General features: G+C 47.2%; 6 protein-coding genes across 6 annotated transcripts; all 6 read right to left on the reverse strand.

Annotated features, from left to right (window-relative positions):
• Positions 1-252: 252 nt before the first annotated feature.
• On the reverse strand, positions 253-1,386 carry V1508DRAFT_433368 (uncharacterized protein; the record flags this gene model as incomplete). The annotated part of the gene is made up of 3 exons (XM_066941982.1): positions 253-584; positions 655-1,066; positions 1,213-1,386. 3 exons carry the CDS (start codon positions 1,384-1,386, stop codon positions 253-255), a joined length of 918 nt encoding a protein of 305 aa, XP_066794970.1.
• Positions 1,387-1,743: 357 nt separating this feature from the next.
• Positions 1,744-3,219, reverse strand: V1508DRAFT_419906 (uncharacterized protein). The gene is made up of 3 exons (XM_066940664.1): positions 2,385-3,219; positions 1,966-2,285; positions 1,744-1,886 (listed from the first exon to the last, which is right to left on the reverse strand). The coding sequence occupies exons 1-2, from the start codon at positions 3,186-3,188 to the stop codon at positions 2,220-2,222; spliced, it is 870 nt and encodes a 289-aa protein (XP_066794971.1). The 5' UTR covers positions 3,189-3,219; the 3' UTR covers positions 1,744-1,886; positions 1,966-2,219.
• Positions 3,220-7,176: 3,957 nt separating this feature from the next.
• V1508DRAFT_405019 (major facilitator superfamily domain-containing protein) lies at positions 7,177-9,013 on the reverse strand (the record flags this gene model as incomplete). Its single annotated transcript, XM_066938671.1, has 7 exons — positions 7,177-7,220; positions 7,251-7,668; positions 7,715-7,990; positions 8,066-8,102; positions 8,175-8,545; positions 8,584-8,763; positions 8,954-9,013. 7 exons carry the CDS (start codon positions 9,011-9,013, stop codon positions 7,177-7,179), a joined length of 1,386 nt encoding a protein of 461 aa, XP_066794972.1.
• Positions 9,014-10,773: 1,760 nt separating this feature from the next.
• V1508DRAFT_171541 (uncharacterized protein) lies at positions 10,774-11,605 on the reverse strand. The gene has a single exon (XM_066936105.1). It carries the CDS (start codon positions 11,375-11,377, stop codon positions 10,928-10,930), a length of 450 nt encoding a protein of 149 aa, XP_066794973.1. The 5' UTR covers positions 11,378-11,605; the 3' UTR covers positions 10,774-10,927.
• Positions 11,606-12,212: 607 nt separating this feature from the next.
• V1508DRAFT_171548 (uncharacterized protein) lies at positions 12,213-12,870 on the reverse strand. The gene has a single exon (XM_066936106.1). The coding sequence runs from the start codon at positions 12,719-12,721 to the stop codon at positions 12,395-12,397; it is 327 nt and encodes a 108-aa protein (XP_066794974.1). The 5' UTR covers positions 12,722-12,870; the 3' UTR covers positions 12,213-12,394.
• V1508DRAFT_405021 (uncharacterized protein) lies at positions 12,767-13,650 on the reverse strand (the record flags this gene model as incomplete). The annotated part of the gene is made up of 5 exons (XM_066938672.1): positions 12,767-12,872; positions 12,899-13,343; positions 13,433-13,509; positions 13,530-13,576; positions 13,609-13,650. The coding sequence occupies 5 exons, from the start codon at positions 13,648-13,650 to the stop codon at positions 12,767-12,769; spliced, it is 717 nt and encodes a 238-aa protein (XP_066794975.1).
• Positions 13,651-14,618: the final 968 nt, after the last annotated feature.

Raw genomic sequence — 14,618 nt, forward strand, 5'->3', positions numbered from 1 at the left:
ACGCACCCTTACAAGAGCAACACGAGGCAGGATAGAGCAGTGCGCCTGCATTGCCTTTTCTTTCGCATATATAATACATATCAGATTGAACAAGCCCGAGCCTTTGTGCTGACATCTGATACTCTGCGCCATTTCAAAGTTTCATTGCTATCTTCCCACAAACTCAAACTTATGAGGAACGCATTGGCAATGAAAACAAGGAGGTTAGATTCGCCCAGATATAAGTACAAGCATAATCTGCCTGGAGCCCAATCACGCGGAAAACTTTGCCTTATTCTTGGTGACAAACTCCTTCCACGTTGTCGGCTTCTGCTCCAGCAGGTTGTGGCTCTCCTTCAGGTCCGCGCCTGCGTAGTACCCCGGGGCCTCCAAGAGCAGGTAATTCTCGAGAACTTCCTGCGCCATGGCTGGAGGCAGGTACTGCTTCCACTGGTCGGCAGGGACTTGGGTCCAGGAAGCCGGTTTGCCGGTCACCTCGGTGAACTCCTTGACGATGCGGGACGGCGAGTAGTAGTCCGCAGCTTCGTAGATGTCCTTACCCAGGACAGTGGACCGTTTCTTGATTGCCGCGGCGACGAATTTTCCTGCATAAATCATCAGTATCCGGGAGAAGAGACATATGGAAAGGATCCAGGCGAAAAGAACAAGACATACCGGTGTCGCTCACCGCGTCGAAGAGTGGAAAGCGGGCGACGTCGCTGACCGGAAGGACCATCTGGTAGCTGTCGTCCTCCTCCTTCTTCAACGAGGAGATCAAGTTGCTCATGAAGTAGCCCGGCAGCACGAAGGTGGCGGGAACGCCGATGGCTCGGATGTATTTCTCGATGTCGGCCTTGCCGTCAAAGTGTGGGACATTGGGCAGTGCGCCCTTGGTGGCCTCGGTGACGTGGATCAATGACGAGAAGATCAGATGCGAGACGCCTGCCGCCTTGGCAGCGTCGGCGACATTCTTTCCCTGGCTGTACTCTGTGTCGCGTGACATGGTCTCCCAGTAGTTTGTCACCAGAAAGACAGTGTGCGCGTCCTGGATAGCCCGCGTCACAGACGCGACGGACGACAAGTCGGCCTGCATCGAATGGTCAGCACCGATGCTAGGTTATATAAACATGTTCTATAGTTGTATATGTATATGCATACACAACATACATATAAATACACATAGCATATACATGCATGGGTGATTATCATACGACATGGATAGATAATACTCACCGACATCAACTCAACACCCTTCTCCGCCAGCTCCTTCGCGGCGGGCTTGCTGGTGTCTCGCGTGATGCCGCGGATCCTGAACTCCCTGGACAGAACGGGATCGGCGAGGAGGGTGTGGATTACGGAGCCGCCCTGGTTGCCCGTGGCGCCGAAGACGGTGATGAGTTTCGACATGGTGTTGGCTTGGAGAAATCGGCCGAATAATCGTGAGGATAATTTGTCAACGCGATGTGGAGCTATCGATAGTCGCTACGACGTGAGGGATGAGACTACATTGTACAGCCGTCGACGAATCCTTTTATAGACGTCCAATCGTTCGCTCTTTGTCGGACGAGTGTGTGATCGACAGGGTTGACAAGGAGCATAAAGTCATCACTAGGGCCGAAGGGACACGTTATAAGAGTGGGAAGCCGACGTTACCCTGCCGAGTTGTCGTAAGTCGCACAATCGTATATACTATGCATTTGCTCAGCGAAGGTTTGACTATCTCAGGTCGATTCTTTCTCACACACTGTGCGAGATGATCGACGGAAACTATTTTAATCCCTTCGTGATTACTCCTACTACAAGTCTACAACAATATGTCTGATAGTGATTGTGCTATTTCTTCCGTCAACGGGATGGACGACTTGTTTGTCGGATTAGTTCGACGCGTAGCATCTTAGGGGCAGAAACTATCAGAAAATTGGTGTTGGTGAGTGGCGCATATAATAAGGATGGACTTGATTTTGCAATATAACAGAAATAACTTACTACAAATATTCTACGACTTAAAAATTTTGTTTGTATTCGCCTTAGTAGCAAGAAATCCTCAACTATTATTATTCGAATTTCGAATATGATGTTCGTTATTCGTGTCCACCCCTAACTTGACAAGTGAGCGTTCAAGACCTTTTTGAAAATCTCTTTTATAGTTGGGAGTCCCGTCGAATACGCATGACTATCCGAAATATGATTCCTGCGGTGCCAAGAGATATGCCAGCATCACAGCGATGAGCACCATTGTCTCAATAGATTCCAGGGAATAAGGAATATTTAACGCGCGTTTTAATCTCCTTGTATGCCTCGCCGTACTAAATCATCGGGAATGTCCACAGTTAGCAAATGACAACACGTAGAAATGACAGCAGGATAACCTGTGGACAGCTGACAAGACTAGGTATAACACTTACTCTTTCTGTAAGATACTGCTCGAGAACAGGAACACCTCGAGAGGCAAAATCGTAAAAAAAGAATGAAAAGGTCGTGATACCCCACGGGAAGCCTCCTGTCGCCGATGCATATCCGGCACGCCAAAGCGTATAACCGCCATAGTTGATATTCGTGGCAAGAGAGAAAAGCCCACCACCATAAGGCTTCCCTTTATTGACAGGATTTTTCTTAAATGTTCGACGTTGAAGCTCCGAGACCAGCTCTGTCAGTATACCAATCAGATAGGCTCCAACACCGATGGCCACCGCGGGAGAGTGCAGAAGATCGAACCAGCTGCCGGTTGTGGGTACCCTTGAAGTAGCGGACCAAAGGGACAGGATCGTATTCAACGAGTTGAAAAGTGTGTTGAATACAGCGATGACAAAAGCTGATGCAGCAGGCATTTCCTGCTCGGAAATATAAAGCAACGTCACAATATGCTTAAGGCTGCTGCCAAGTGACATCAAGATCACAAGCATGTAATACGGCTGTAGCTGGCTTGTAGACGGGTCGAGAACGTGGTCGAGACCAACAGAGTTTCCACCCAATTGCTCTATCAGCTTGGAGGCCCAGCCACGTTGGAGGATCGCGTATTGCCAAAAAACATCTGCGGCACGGAGACTCACGAATACGGTGGTTCCCAGAGGAGAAGCCGCTTTGACGCGGGAGACATTGTCGCGCAGCTTCTTGACCATGATTGGAGAACGACTGATATCGCAGGGAATTTGACGGGATAATTGCTTTTCACTGTCGACGTGCGATGTTTGGGGACTTATAGGGAGCATGTCAGCGGAGAGGTAAGAATAATTACGTCACATTCGAATGGGACACGTGCTCTGCATTTAGCCCTTTGCATGAATTTAATCCCAACCGAACACTTGAAACCTAATCGCCTAATTATGTAAGTTTGGAAACCTTATTTCAAAATTACACCCGTACGTTGATTGTATGTGAAGAGCCCAGGTACCGCCGAAGTGACACAAGGACTTAGATTTAAGGCAATACCACAGCGGCATACAGATAATATATTTATTATACCCTGGTAAGTGTCGATAGGGGTGTATACGATTACGGTACCGTCAAAATTTCATATTATTCGTAAAGTTAATCGCAAAACTGAGAACATAATCGTAAAGTAATCATATAGTCTAACGTACATGAATAACGAGCGGCGCTTCCAAACGAGCGGCGCACTTTCCCACACCCACGTAATAAAACATTCCGACAAATCCACCAAACCGCCTAAAATCAATTGAAACTACTCAGAATCCTCTTCCTCAGACATCTCTATTACAATCTGACCAGTGCGTATGTTGTGTCCGGTCTCGCCGCAGTTGCCACAGCGCCGCGCGCGAGTTTCTTCCCTTCACTTCCACCACTGCTTGCCTGCGTTTCCTGCTTTAGCTGTTGCACAATGTCCCGTTCGTCTTGCAAATCTTGTGCTTCCTGTTGACTAAGTGATCCTCTTTGCTGTAGACGTGTTTTTTTAGCCCTCCGGCGTTTGCTAAGCTCCTCCATGGATTACTGTAACCCCATTCCCGATTGCCAGGCTGTACCTTTTTTGCCTTTGCACGCCCGTCTGAGCTTGTCACAACCGTTGCGGTTGAGATAACGCCCATCATAGACCCAGTCTCGTCGAAATTATAGATATCCGTATCCTGGATGCCATACTTCGCGATTATATTGCGTACAAGCTCAAACCAGCTACGATTAATCACTGGATCTTCGCATTTGGCCCTCTGGTAGTCGTACTTCCGCTGGAAACGCGTCCGGAGCTCTGGGCGGCGCTTGACGAAGTTCGAAGCCCACCGTGTCCCGGCGCGTGGCGCGTCGCGTGTCAAAAGAAGTCGATTTGCCATATCTCCCACAATAGCCAGCCGAGGAGGAAATCATTTGGCAGCTAAGTCGAGGATGTATTGAACAACGACTGATTCTTCTAGGTCGGTCAATTTCCGCAAATTGGCTGGAACATCGCGTCGTGGTTGTCGGCCGGCAAGTGGGTGACGTAGTGTCGTTTCACTAATACCATATATATTTGCTGTGGCCCTAACGCTCAGTTTTTTGGACCTTTGGAGTGCTTCGATGGCAAGGATGACCTTGCTTTCATTAGAAGAAGATTCCATGTTCTGATGTGGAGGGGGAAGGGTATCACGTATGAAAGGGGGGTCGAGTGGAAAGTGCGTCGCTGGTTTGGATGCGCCGCTTGTTATACATTTACGTTACCCAAAAACCCTGAACCTTGTAGTCATCGAATCCCTAATTAGGTATGGCGTGAAAAGGTTACCCTGACAACGAGTGTTTACCCTGACAACGCGTGAAACGCGGTCGTCTTAAACATACAACGAACGATTATTGGCTTTGGGAACAATTTGAAATTACAACACTCAGCCAACAGTGGAGGCCAAAGAGGTCCAAGAAGCTTCGAAATGATCAGTTAATAACTTGCAAGCACTGTCAGAAGTGGTCAATCAAGGACTCTGCGAGATCAACATCTACAACCAATATGTCGTATCATTACAGAAAAGCCATGGTTTGCCTTTAGGCAACGATAAGGAGGACGCTACTCAGCCAATGATCATGAGGATGTGGAATCGAAAGGAGAAAGAGACTGCAAACAATTTACGAAGTTGGTATCTACCAAAAGACTTTCAATTAGCTTGAGCATTGGCATATACTACGAGCTGCAGAATTTGCTAGACAATACAACTACAAGACAAGAAGAATTTGCAGACTTAGAAGGAGGGATTCGTCTGCAGTAGCAGGGGGTTGCAAAAATACCGCAAGTACTACGATTTTCTAGACAAACAAGATGCGTATTACGTTGCCATGGTCCTGGATCCTAGGTTCAAGGCAGAGTTGCTTAAAGCGGAATTGAACGACGAGGAGATGCGAATTTTATTGTGAAATCCATGAAAGTCAGGTTGCATAAAGAATATCCACCTATGGTTGCGGATTGGATGGAGCCAATAGTTATCGCTGAGAAGCCTGAGCTTAGAGTCTCGCATGCTCGCAAAGTTGGCCCCCCGAAAGGTCCAATCCGATGTAGACAAATACTTTGAGCAAGAGACAGTAGCTGTCGCCGCTACTGAGGAAGGATGGCTCTTAAGGTGGTGGAGGGCCGACAAAGATGAATACCCGAGGATGGCAGCCGCCGCCAGAGACTACCGCGCGATTCCAGCCTCTGAAGTGGGTGTTGAGAGATTATTTAGTGGGGGAAGAGAATTGCTCGGGTTAAGACGGCATTCGATGGCGTCAGGAACGATGAGAAAGCTTACTTTACTTGCAGACCACTATTCAAGAGCAACTGGATTGTAAATTTGTGCCCCTTTTTATTCAATCTATTTGTTTGTCCTCAGCGTGGGCATTTCAGAGCATATAATGAAAGTCACGTGCATGACTATACAATTTTTTGCGAGTAACCAATCTCAGCGCTCGTATAGTTAATCGTCAAGTTTTACATGTACTCGTATAGTAATCGTATTGGACTTTACGAATACGAATAACGATTAATCGCAAATCGTATACACCCCTAAGTGTCGACAAAAAGTATCATCATTCAACATAAATCATATCCACGATCTTGCTCGGTCATCACTTGGGATGTGACACTAGCTTCACGTCCTGGACCCGATTAATCTCGAGAATGACATGCATGATCCCCCCCGCTTCATACGCACACACTGTTAATTGATGCCGGAAGTCCTCTTCAGCCTCGGCAACGGCGGTATTCTCCTCCTCAAACCCTGAAACCCTAATCAGGATCAGTGTCTGCCTTCGCCTTTCTTCTCGAATACACATCGCAATGCCGAGCTAAGCAATGTAACCCACACACCAACCCAAAAAAAGCCACTCATACACCCGCGAAATACTAACCACAGCCGCAATCATCAGAATACCGCGCTCTCCGTCCAGGTACAGTAGTTCACCGTCCTCGTTGTGGGATCACGCCTGTTTCTCATTTCTGTCAACAGATGAGTCTATCTTTGACTTCTTCACTAAGACCTTGCTGCTTCGACGCTTCACGATGATATGTCCCAATAATCCACTGGCATTCTTGCATGTAGCTTACTTGGTGGACCCACGACAATTGCAACATTCCTAGTGCCATCATACCACAGTCTAGGATACCTGTGGCCCTGGTCATTAGAGTATAAACTAGAACCCCGAAATACATATTGGGACTCCTCATTTTCGAGGGTTGTCTAGCCAGGTATCCGGCGCAATGGGCCGAACAACTATTTCCAACATTTCCGAATGCTCAGTCATGTGTAATTGCTCTCTTCCCAACAGAAATATTCACCTCATTGCATTCCTCTTTCTCTTCCCAATCGTGGCCATCGCTGGACATGTACTGGAGCACCACGACCAGATGACCCCGTAGTGCAGATATCCCACCGTTCCGGTTGCCGATCCCAAGTTTGATTAATTCAGTCACAGAACGATTTTATTACACAAAATGTCACGTGATATAAACTTTCATGCTTGACAGTTCGAAGCCGGAGTATTAATTTCTGGGGATCAGGGTCGACGACATTATAGTACTGGGTGTCCGCCTTGGCAGCCCCCGTTGCCTGACGGGCTTTTATAGCCATCAAGTGTTATGCATTCTTAAGTGGATCCTCGGCAGCCAAGGCTACAACCGAATTTCAGAGTCGTCATTCCGATCTTTAAACAACTGAAGGTATTCTTGGAGAGGCGATGCAGTCGATCTAGTGTATGTAACGAAGAAAAGAAAATCCATTTCTTGAAGAAGGGAACCACAAGATTTGGAACTTAGGTAAAACGGACTAACAATAATTGTTCTGCTAACAAAAGGTCTATCACAGAATACATCTGTAATAGTCGACATTTATCCTTATCGAGGGAATGATAGTGATCTTGCATGGAGTGGTCGATCACCTTTGCTTTCTTACCATTCCGAAGGCGTTTGCGCTCCTGAACCTTGTTCGGGAAGACCAGGTTGGTCCATTGGATGAGGACTACCGCCACTAGCGCGACAAAGGTACCCACACAGGCACGTAAGCCTGGGTGATAGGTGGGCGCGTCTTTCTTGTTGAACAACAGCGGTGCAGTGATGCCGCCCGCAGCGCTGGCCGCGTTGTAGAAACTCAAGATGGCGTATTTCTTTGTCGTACCGGCGGTATTTCCGACGATCCACGTAACAATAAGCGGGTTGCCGCCGTAGAGAAAAGCGAGCAAGTAATACCCCACTATCAGGGCGGCCTGGACAGAATGGGAGCGTGGAAGCGCGTAGAGGACGGAGACCTGCCACCACAGGCAGAATAAACCCGGCTAGAATAGCGCCCTTGACATGGGCTTTCTGAGCGAGGTAGCTGGCGACCAGGATGACGACGAGCTGGATGGCACCGAAGGGCATGTTGAGCAGACTCGTGGTGTATTTGTCGTACCCTAACCCGTTGAGGATGAGTCTTCCGAATACGTTGGTTACGCCGGCGCCGACGTTTAGTATCATCGACATGCTAATCCAGAGGTAAGTCTTGGGCTCTAGGGCAGCCTCCACCACGTGTTTGATTTTGAATTCTTGATTACCGGTTCCGGTTTGGTTCGCTCGTTGGCGTTCAATCGCCTAGACTTTTTCGTCTTCGGTCAGAAAGCGCGCCGAGGGGATATCGCTGTCGAACTTCCAGTAGATGAAGGGAACCGTGACGATGGTGCCCAGGCCGACGAAGAGGAAGATTCTACAGGCAGTTAGTTATGTGTGTTTTGTACGAAAGGAAATATGATCACCCCAAAGACAAGAGAAGGCTCACATCTGCCACGGTTGCAGGACCTCGGATTGAATGTGCCCCAGGCCGTAGGAGAGCGCCGCAGCGACCATGGTGTCCACTCCGTTGGTGCTGTACCACGCTGCAATGCGGAGAGGCTGTTCAGAGCGCCGGTACCAACGGCTGGCGATGATACCAAACAGCGGCAAGCAGCCGGCCCCAAACAAGCCTAGGAAGAAGCGCGCTATCATCAAGGACCTGAAGTTGTGGCAGGCCGCGAGCGAGCTCTGCGCGATGCCCCATCCAAGACAGAGAGCCGGCATCAGTATGCGATGAGGCACCTTGACAATTAGAAAGGACGAAAAGGGCTGCCAGGCTATCTGAGCTATGCCTGCAATAGAGCCTATTAGGGAGTACTCATTCCCCATCAGACCGGGGCCGCGTACCCCAGAACCGACTTGTCGAGAATTTGAAGAAAGTAAACCCAGCAAAGGATGGCCAGGATGACCTTGTCCGTCTTGCGCCGGATCCGCCTGCTGTCCTCGTCCGTCAGCACAACGCGCTCGCGGCCGATCACCTCGAGGGTGCGGTCGGCGTGTTTGTCCGATGGCTGTCCTCCCTCTTCATAGATAGCCTCTACTTTGTCGTCGATGAATGCCACGATTTGTTACAAAAGGCGCTCGCTCGGTATGAATGCCTGGTGGTGTTAACAGCGCAATGATGTATAGCCTTTATATCACAGTCTATATGGGCCCCCACGTTAAGTGCAGTCTGCGGCATGAAGTTTTCGATTCCCAGAGCTTTGACTAGTCTTGACATCTGACCTGTCTGCACTGTACGTCAATCACAATCGCTGAAGAGCTGACTGCCTTAGTAGCCCCCATCTCGATAGCCAATGAGCTAGCGTTCCTCAAGTGGACGCCGACACCTTCCTCCCGACGGTTCGCGCGTGTCCCATGGGAGGCACGCGCCCCCGGCACAACGATTTTGCCGCGTAAGGCTTGAACTAAACACGGGAGCTTGTTTTAAGTCTGCTCATGTCGGTTTGCTAAGCGGGATTGACTACGTGCCCCCGGTATTACTTTGCCGGCGACAAGGGCGGCGTAGGGTTAATGTGACCCTTCGCGTCCACCAAACACATGCGAGAACGATTAAACAAATACTGGTGCAACTTCTGACTCGGTACTACTCTGGATTATCTCTTTGATAGTACCTCTAGAGCTATCCATTGCCGGAGAGAAACGTCCATAGTGGCACCTACTCCGGGGTCTGCTTCCTTGGCATTACTCGAGAGCACAACTCTTCTCGGACCTGAAGGTAATAGTGACAGCGGACGTGGCGGCTACTCTCTGGTGAAGGTTGACGTGTCAGGCGGTCCATGGATGTCTTAGTCGATTGCTATCGGGATAGGGTTCCCCACCAGATATGAAGTCTCAAGTAAGGGGTGGATACTATTTTGCGATTACTCATGACTCGTAATCGTATAGTCTAATACGATTACTATACAATTAGTTGCAGAAGTTTACGATTAACTATACGAGCAATGAAGTTGGTTGCTCGCAAAAAAATCGTACAGTTACACGGACATTTGGGTTATCCAATCCCTAACCCTGATTCACCCAAGAACAGAGGTTTTATGTACAAAGAAAGGGTAATAACCCTACCTTCCTAATAAGGAATACGATTTCTATACGATTATTTTACGATTTTATACTTCACTATACGATTACTTTACGATTAGAGCTTCATTTTTGCGATTAACTTTAATCTCGAAAGTTGACGGTACCGTCATCGTATCCACCCCTTTATTCTCAAGTTGACTGTTAATCAGGTTTGAAAAATTGGAGTCAATAAGGAGACTGAGAACGTTGACAGAGGAAGAAGTAGTCACACCCCCATATTTTGGTACTCTTGCTACTGTCAAGCTGCTACCTACTACTTAACAGATATTAAAGGTGTCCTGTCATGGCATAGTACGCATGATGGTCAAAAATTATCGTTCTTATTTAGTTATTTTTACATATCAAGAACATCGCTTTGTGACAACTCATTCACAGTTTGAGAAAATTGCCTGGGCCATTGTGAACGATTTTCGATAATATAACGCGTCGCGAATTGTGGATGTATTACCGAATAGAGCGACGCGTGACACTACGAAGAAGGGTATCGTTGATGGCATATTTTGGCATCAGACAGCGGAATTCATTTTAGACCACTGCTACCAATTTTTCGGAAAGCCGAGCCAATTTAAGAACAATTTCTCTCAAACAACGCACGGCGGTGTGTGCTAAAATCTAAAAATTTAAAAATAAAATTTTAGAACCTCCCGACACAACGTCAGGACAAAACACGATTTTTTGTCGGCCGTTTAAGACTTGCCCCCTGAACTTGAGATCAGGCACCCGGATCGATCTGTGGTTCAGGGGGGCTGAACTCCAGGTACTATGTATAAAAATTTCTATAGGAACTCAGGAGCTGGAAAATGAATGACGCACCCAGTCTTCAGCGGGAATCGACATCATGCCACGTCCCAAGATAGATGGGTAAGGAATTTATGGGTAAGGGATTTCTGTTAACACATCTCTGACGGCGCGCCGACTTTCAGCACTTATAGCAAGTTATTTATTGTCGCCGGATCAATACATCATTGCTAAGTGGACTGTCCGAGTAAATTAAATCATCTTATCCAACAAGCTTGTCTTCCGTCACAAATTATTAAATTGACTTCTGGAATTATACTGAAACGACAACATTTACAAGTTTTCAACCCGAGCATCAACCATCTCACCACAAATCAATCAATTACATATGTAAGAGTAACAGACAAGTCTATCGGCCACAGACTTGGACCCAATGACATCCCAGCAGTAATCATTGGCTGAATTCGAGTAGCACGTTCCCTGGACAGATCCATCTCCACCGTCCACGTAGAATAACCACGACCCGTCTCCCTGCTGGTAGAAATTTAAGGTGCCCATGCCACAAAGCCCAGCGTCGAGCTGGAAAAAGTTCTGCCCATAGATGTCTTCCAGACCTTCACTCGTCTCGACTCCACGGTCAAGATCATCGAAACAGTTACAATTCCAGTAGTTTGAAGGGCAAGCAACAACGTAGTTATCATAGTTAAAGTTGCATGTTCCCTCACGAACACAATCGGCCACTGAGCCCGAAACTACTGCCGAGATATGGAAGTCGGCACGGCAAATCTCTGCAAACGCCAAAAAATATCCCAGAATCACAAGAAGCATTGATACCTTCCGTGGGTAACACTGTATGTGGATAAGTCTAGTTACTAAAAGAGGGGGCAAATATTGTGTGCAACTTTGGAAGCTGTAATAGTCCGATCGATATAAGTATGAGTGAGTTCAGCAGGCTCTTCGAGGTGCTTTCAAAGTAGGGATTACACTACATATTTGTATTGTCGCGTGCTACGCCCCAGAGTGACTCGGCTGCGCATTCTCATAGTCGGTCCGAAGATGTAAAGAAAGGATACGCTCATGCAGTGGTCAATCAGCCGCTGCGAGACCGCCTGATAAGCATCGAAGAAAGACCCACCTATGAAGGTTGTTACTGTTTGCAGGTCCGGCCCACCTGGTGGAGTTCAAACGCCTCTGTCATTGGTTCATGAGTATATGTTTGTGCAACATACCAGCGAATAGTTTATTTAAGCATCCTCAGCCGCAGTTCTGGCGTTTAGTGCGATTATTAGCTGCGGCTGCAATCATTGATTTCACTGATGTCTTCAGGCAACGAGACGAATGGTAGCCGTACACAGCAGGAAACAATGCATCATATGTGTTAACATATGAGACAAGGCCCCTCATATACTGGGTTCGAAATAGCTAGGAAGCAACTAACGATAATATACTGTTACAGGAGGGCTCAGCAGGTCCTCTACGTTCTTACCCTGAGCCTCCGAAAGTATAAACTCAAAAACACTAATGAACCAAAATCTACAAAATTTAGAGTCTCTCGGCCGAGTTGTTCAGGGATCCATCGATGTGGAGAAGGATTTTGTCTACGATGGTTAGCTTAGAACCCTAACCAAATGTGAGCATAGGTCCTTCTGGGACAAACCGGAACAGTCAACCGCGTCAGACTCTATAGATTATGCCGCACAGGCTAAGAACTCAACGTCTTTGTCAAACTGTGAGGCAAATACAATAATAACTATGGGAGATTCATGGAGAGTAAACCAACAATTCCTTGTTGGGACTAGCCTAAAGTGACTGAGGTAAAACTTCCGTCGAGAGTCTGTACCAGTGCTACCGCCACATGTATTGCCACAGCCATTTTCCGCTACAATTCACTTTAATCGCATCATGTGCACTTCTACGGTTGTCCACTGTTTCAACGTCTTCAATTTCAGCCTGCAAGAAGGGAGAATACGTCTGACCACATTTCCTCGAATTCTTCATCCCGATAATCGTCGTCGTGCCCGGCAATCTCTTCGTCTTCTCGTCCTCTACTTCATCGGTCACCCCTAACTGCTGCAACGTAACCTGATCTTGTTCTTTTCCTGCCGCCTCATTTTCCGTAGTTATCACGTTACTTGAGAGTTTTGGACATTTCCGACGATTGTGCCCGGGCATTTTACACTCTATTCAATAAAGCTCAACCAGTTAATGTTAATCCATTTATCCTCGAGAAAAGCTTTGCCTCCATCCGTTTGTCGGGTCAGGACCACAAAGCATCTCGCTCATCATATCAGTTCCCGGTGGGACATCCGTCTCAAATTTGGCTCTCCGGCTCCCTTCACATTAACCAACACTGCCTGACGAAAATGCAAACGGAGGAGTTCATCTTTCGCACTCCGCTCATCGTTCGGATCGCGGCAGATAGGGTCGAGTATCTTCCCGTCTATTCCTAGCGGATCTCCGTCAAAGCAAGTTATCTTATAACCATCGTCTGGGTTGACTGAGAATAGAAACTTGTCGAATCTCTCATGGACATTGGATTGCATCCGTAGTCCGTTCTGACATGAGTTGATTCCAGTGTCACGCTCATTCGCTTTGTTTGTGATGCATCTAGAAAATCCACTCTGCACGAAATACTCTTCACTGGAGAGGGGGAAAATGTGTGCCGCATGAAAGCTAGTCCAATCATTCCTATAAGCCTGCGTGTTGACAAGACCAGTTATCGCGCATTTTCCATCCCTTTCATGGACTAGCTGCCGAAAAGCATCGTCTCTACCAGTAATAGTTCTTGACAGCACTCAGGTTATACAAGTTTCTCGAGTGAGAGATACTGTGTATGGGTAATGCTTAGCGCCCACATTATAGACAAAAATAATTAAAAAAGACCTTTCCGAGGGCATGGCCTTATATCAAAATGGCCACGCTTGAAGGCAGCGTCTGTAAACGTTAAAGTTTCGCCGGTGCTTCGTGATATTACCCATACGGACCAGATGCATCGATGACGATCTCGAGGATAAAAAGAAAACTCCTCTACGTTACGGACGGATTCAATATCATTCCACCGAGTGCATTATCTGGGTCTCCAAAGTGGTAAAAGTGGACATCACGACCGATAGCTCGGCTGCCAGCCATGAAGTGCTGATGTCTTATAAACCAAGTCGATTATCGCTTCAGCCCTTAGTACCAGGTGAAGATCTATACACGAACGACGATCGAAATGACAATACTTGTTGAGGTCTAGCATAAAGCTTAAATATACATCAATCCATCTGCGGCTAGTAACGATGGCAAAACAGGTCGCTTAGATAGCCTGGCCCTATTTAACCCGGGGTGAGCTTTCATTGGCGAATACCCCTAACCCACGAAGTGGTCTATTGTTTGAATCGATCATGAGACAAATATACCCTTTTTCTATACGCGATGCGCATACGCTAGCGGTACAAATATTACACAGTAAATTACTTAGGTCCCTCTGAAATTATGGCTCGAAGGGTTAGGGGTTTCGCACTAGTCTTTAGGCACTAACCCTGGCGAATACGTATTCGCCAGTGTTCCACTCGATCCGGCGCCGGAGTTTAGCAGCCGAGCATCGCGAACCAAGAAAGCGAATCTGTCCAGGTGGGCGTCTTCATTCGGCCGATACCTGTCAGCGATTTTTTGAGAACAGTGTTTCCATCGCCGCCAGCCTAGTGAATGTGTTAGACTAGAGATAGAGTTGAGACTAGGCGAATCTTACAAAATACCAAATCGCAATCGAGCAGTCGGAGCAGACAGCAGCAAGGAGGGTCCCGACCTGGTTGAAAATTACCAATCGTATGGTGATCCAGTTTAGTCCCGAAATTGTACCTGTTCCTACAACAAGATTTCATTACGTCAACAGAATCATACATAGCCCCTTGAAAATGTAAATAACCTCATAGCTGCTTTATTCTAAATCGTTTTAAATCGTTTGCACCAATTTATTTTTTTCAAATAAAATTTGAGGGACCTCTACTACGAAGAAAATTGCGCGTACGAGGGTCCTTAACTATGGGACAATCGAATTATGAAACACTTCATCTGTAAGAGCTTC

This window comes from Lipomyces doorenjongii (assembly GCF_038497915.1).
Source record: "Lipomyces doorenjongii strain NRRL Y-27504 unplaced genomic scaffold V1508scaffold_35, whole genome shotgun sequence".
Lineage (NCBI taxonomy): Eukaryota > Fungi > Ascomycota > Lipomycetes > Lipomycetales > Lipomycetaceae > Lipomyces > Lipomyces doorenjongii.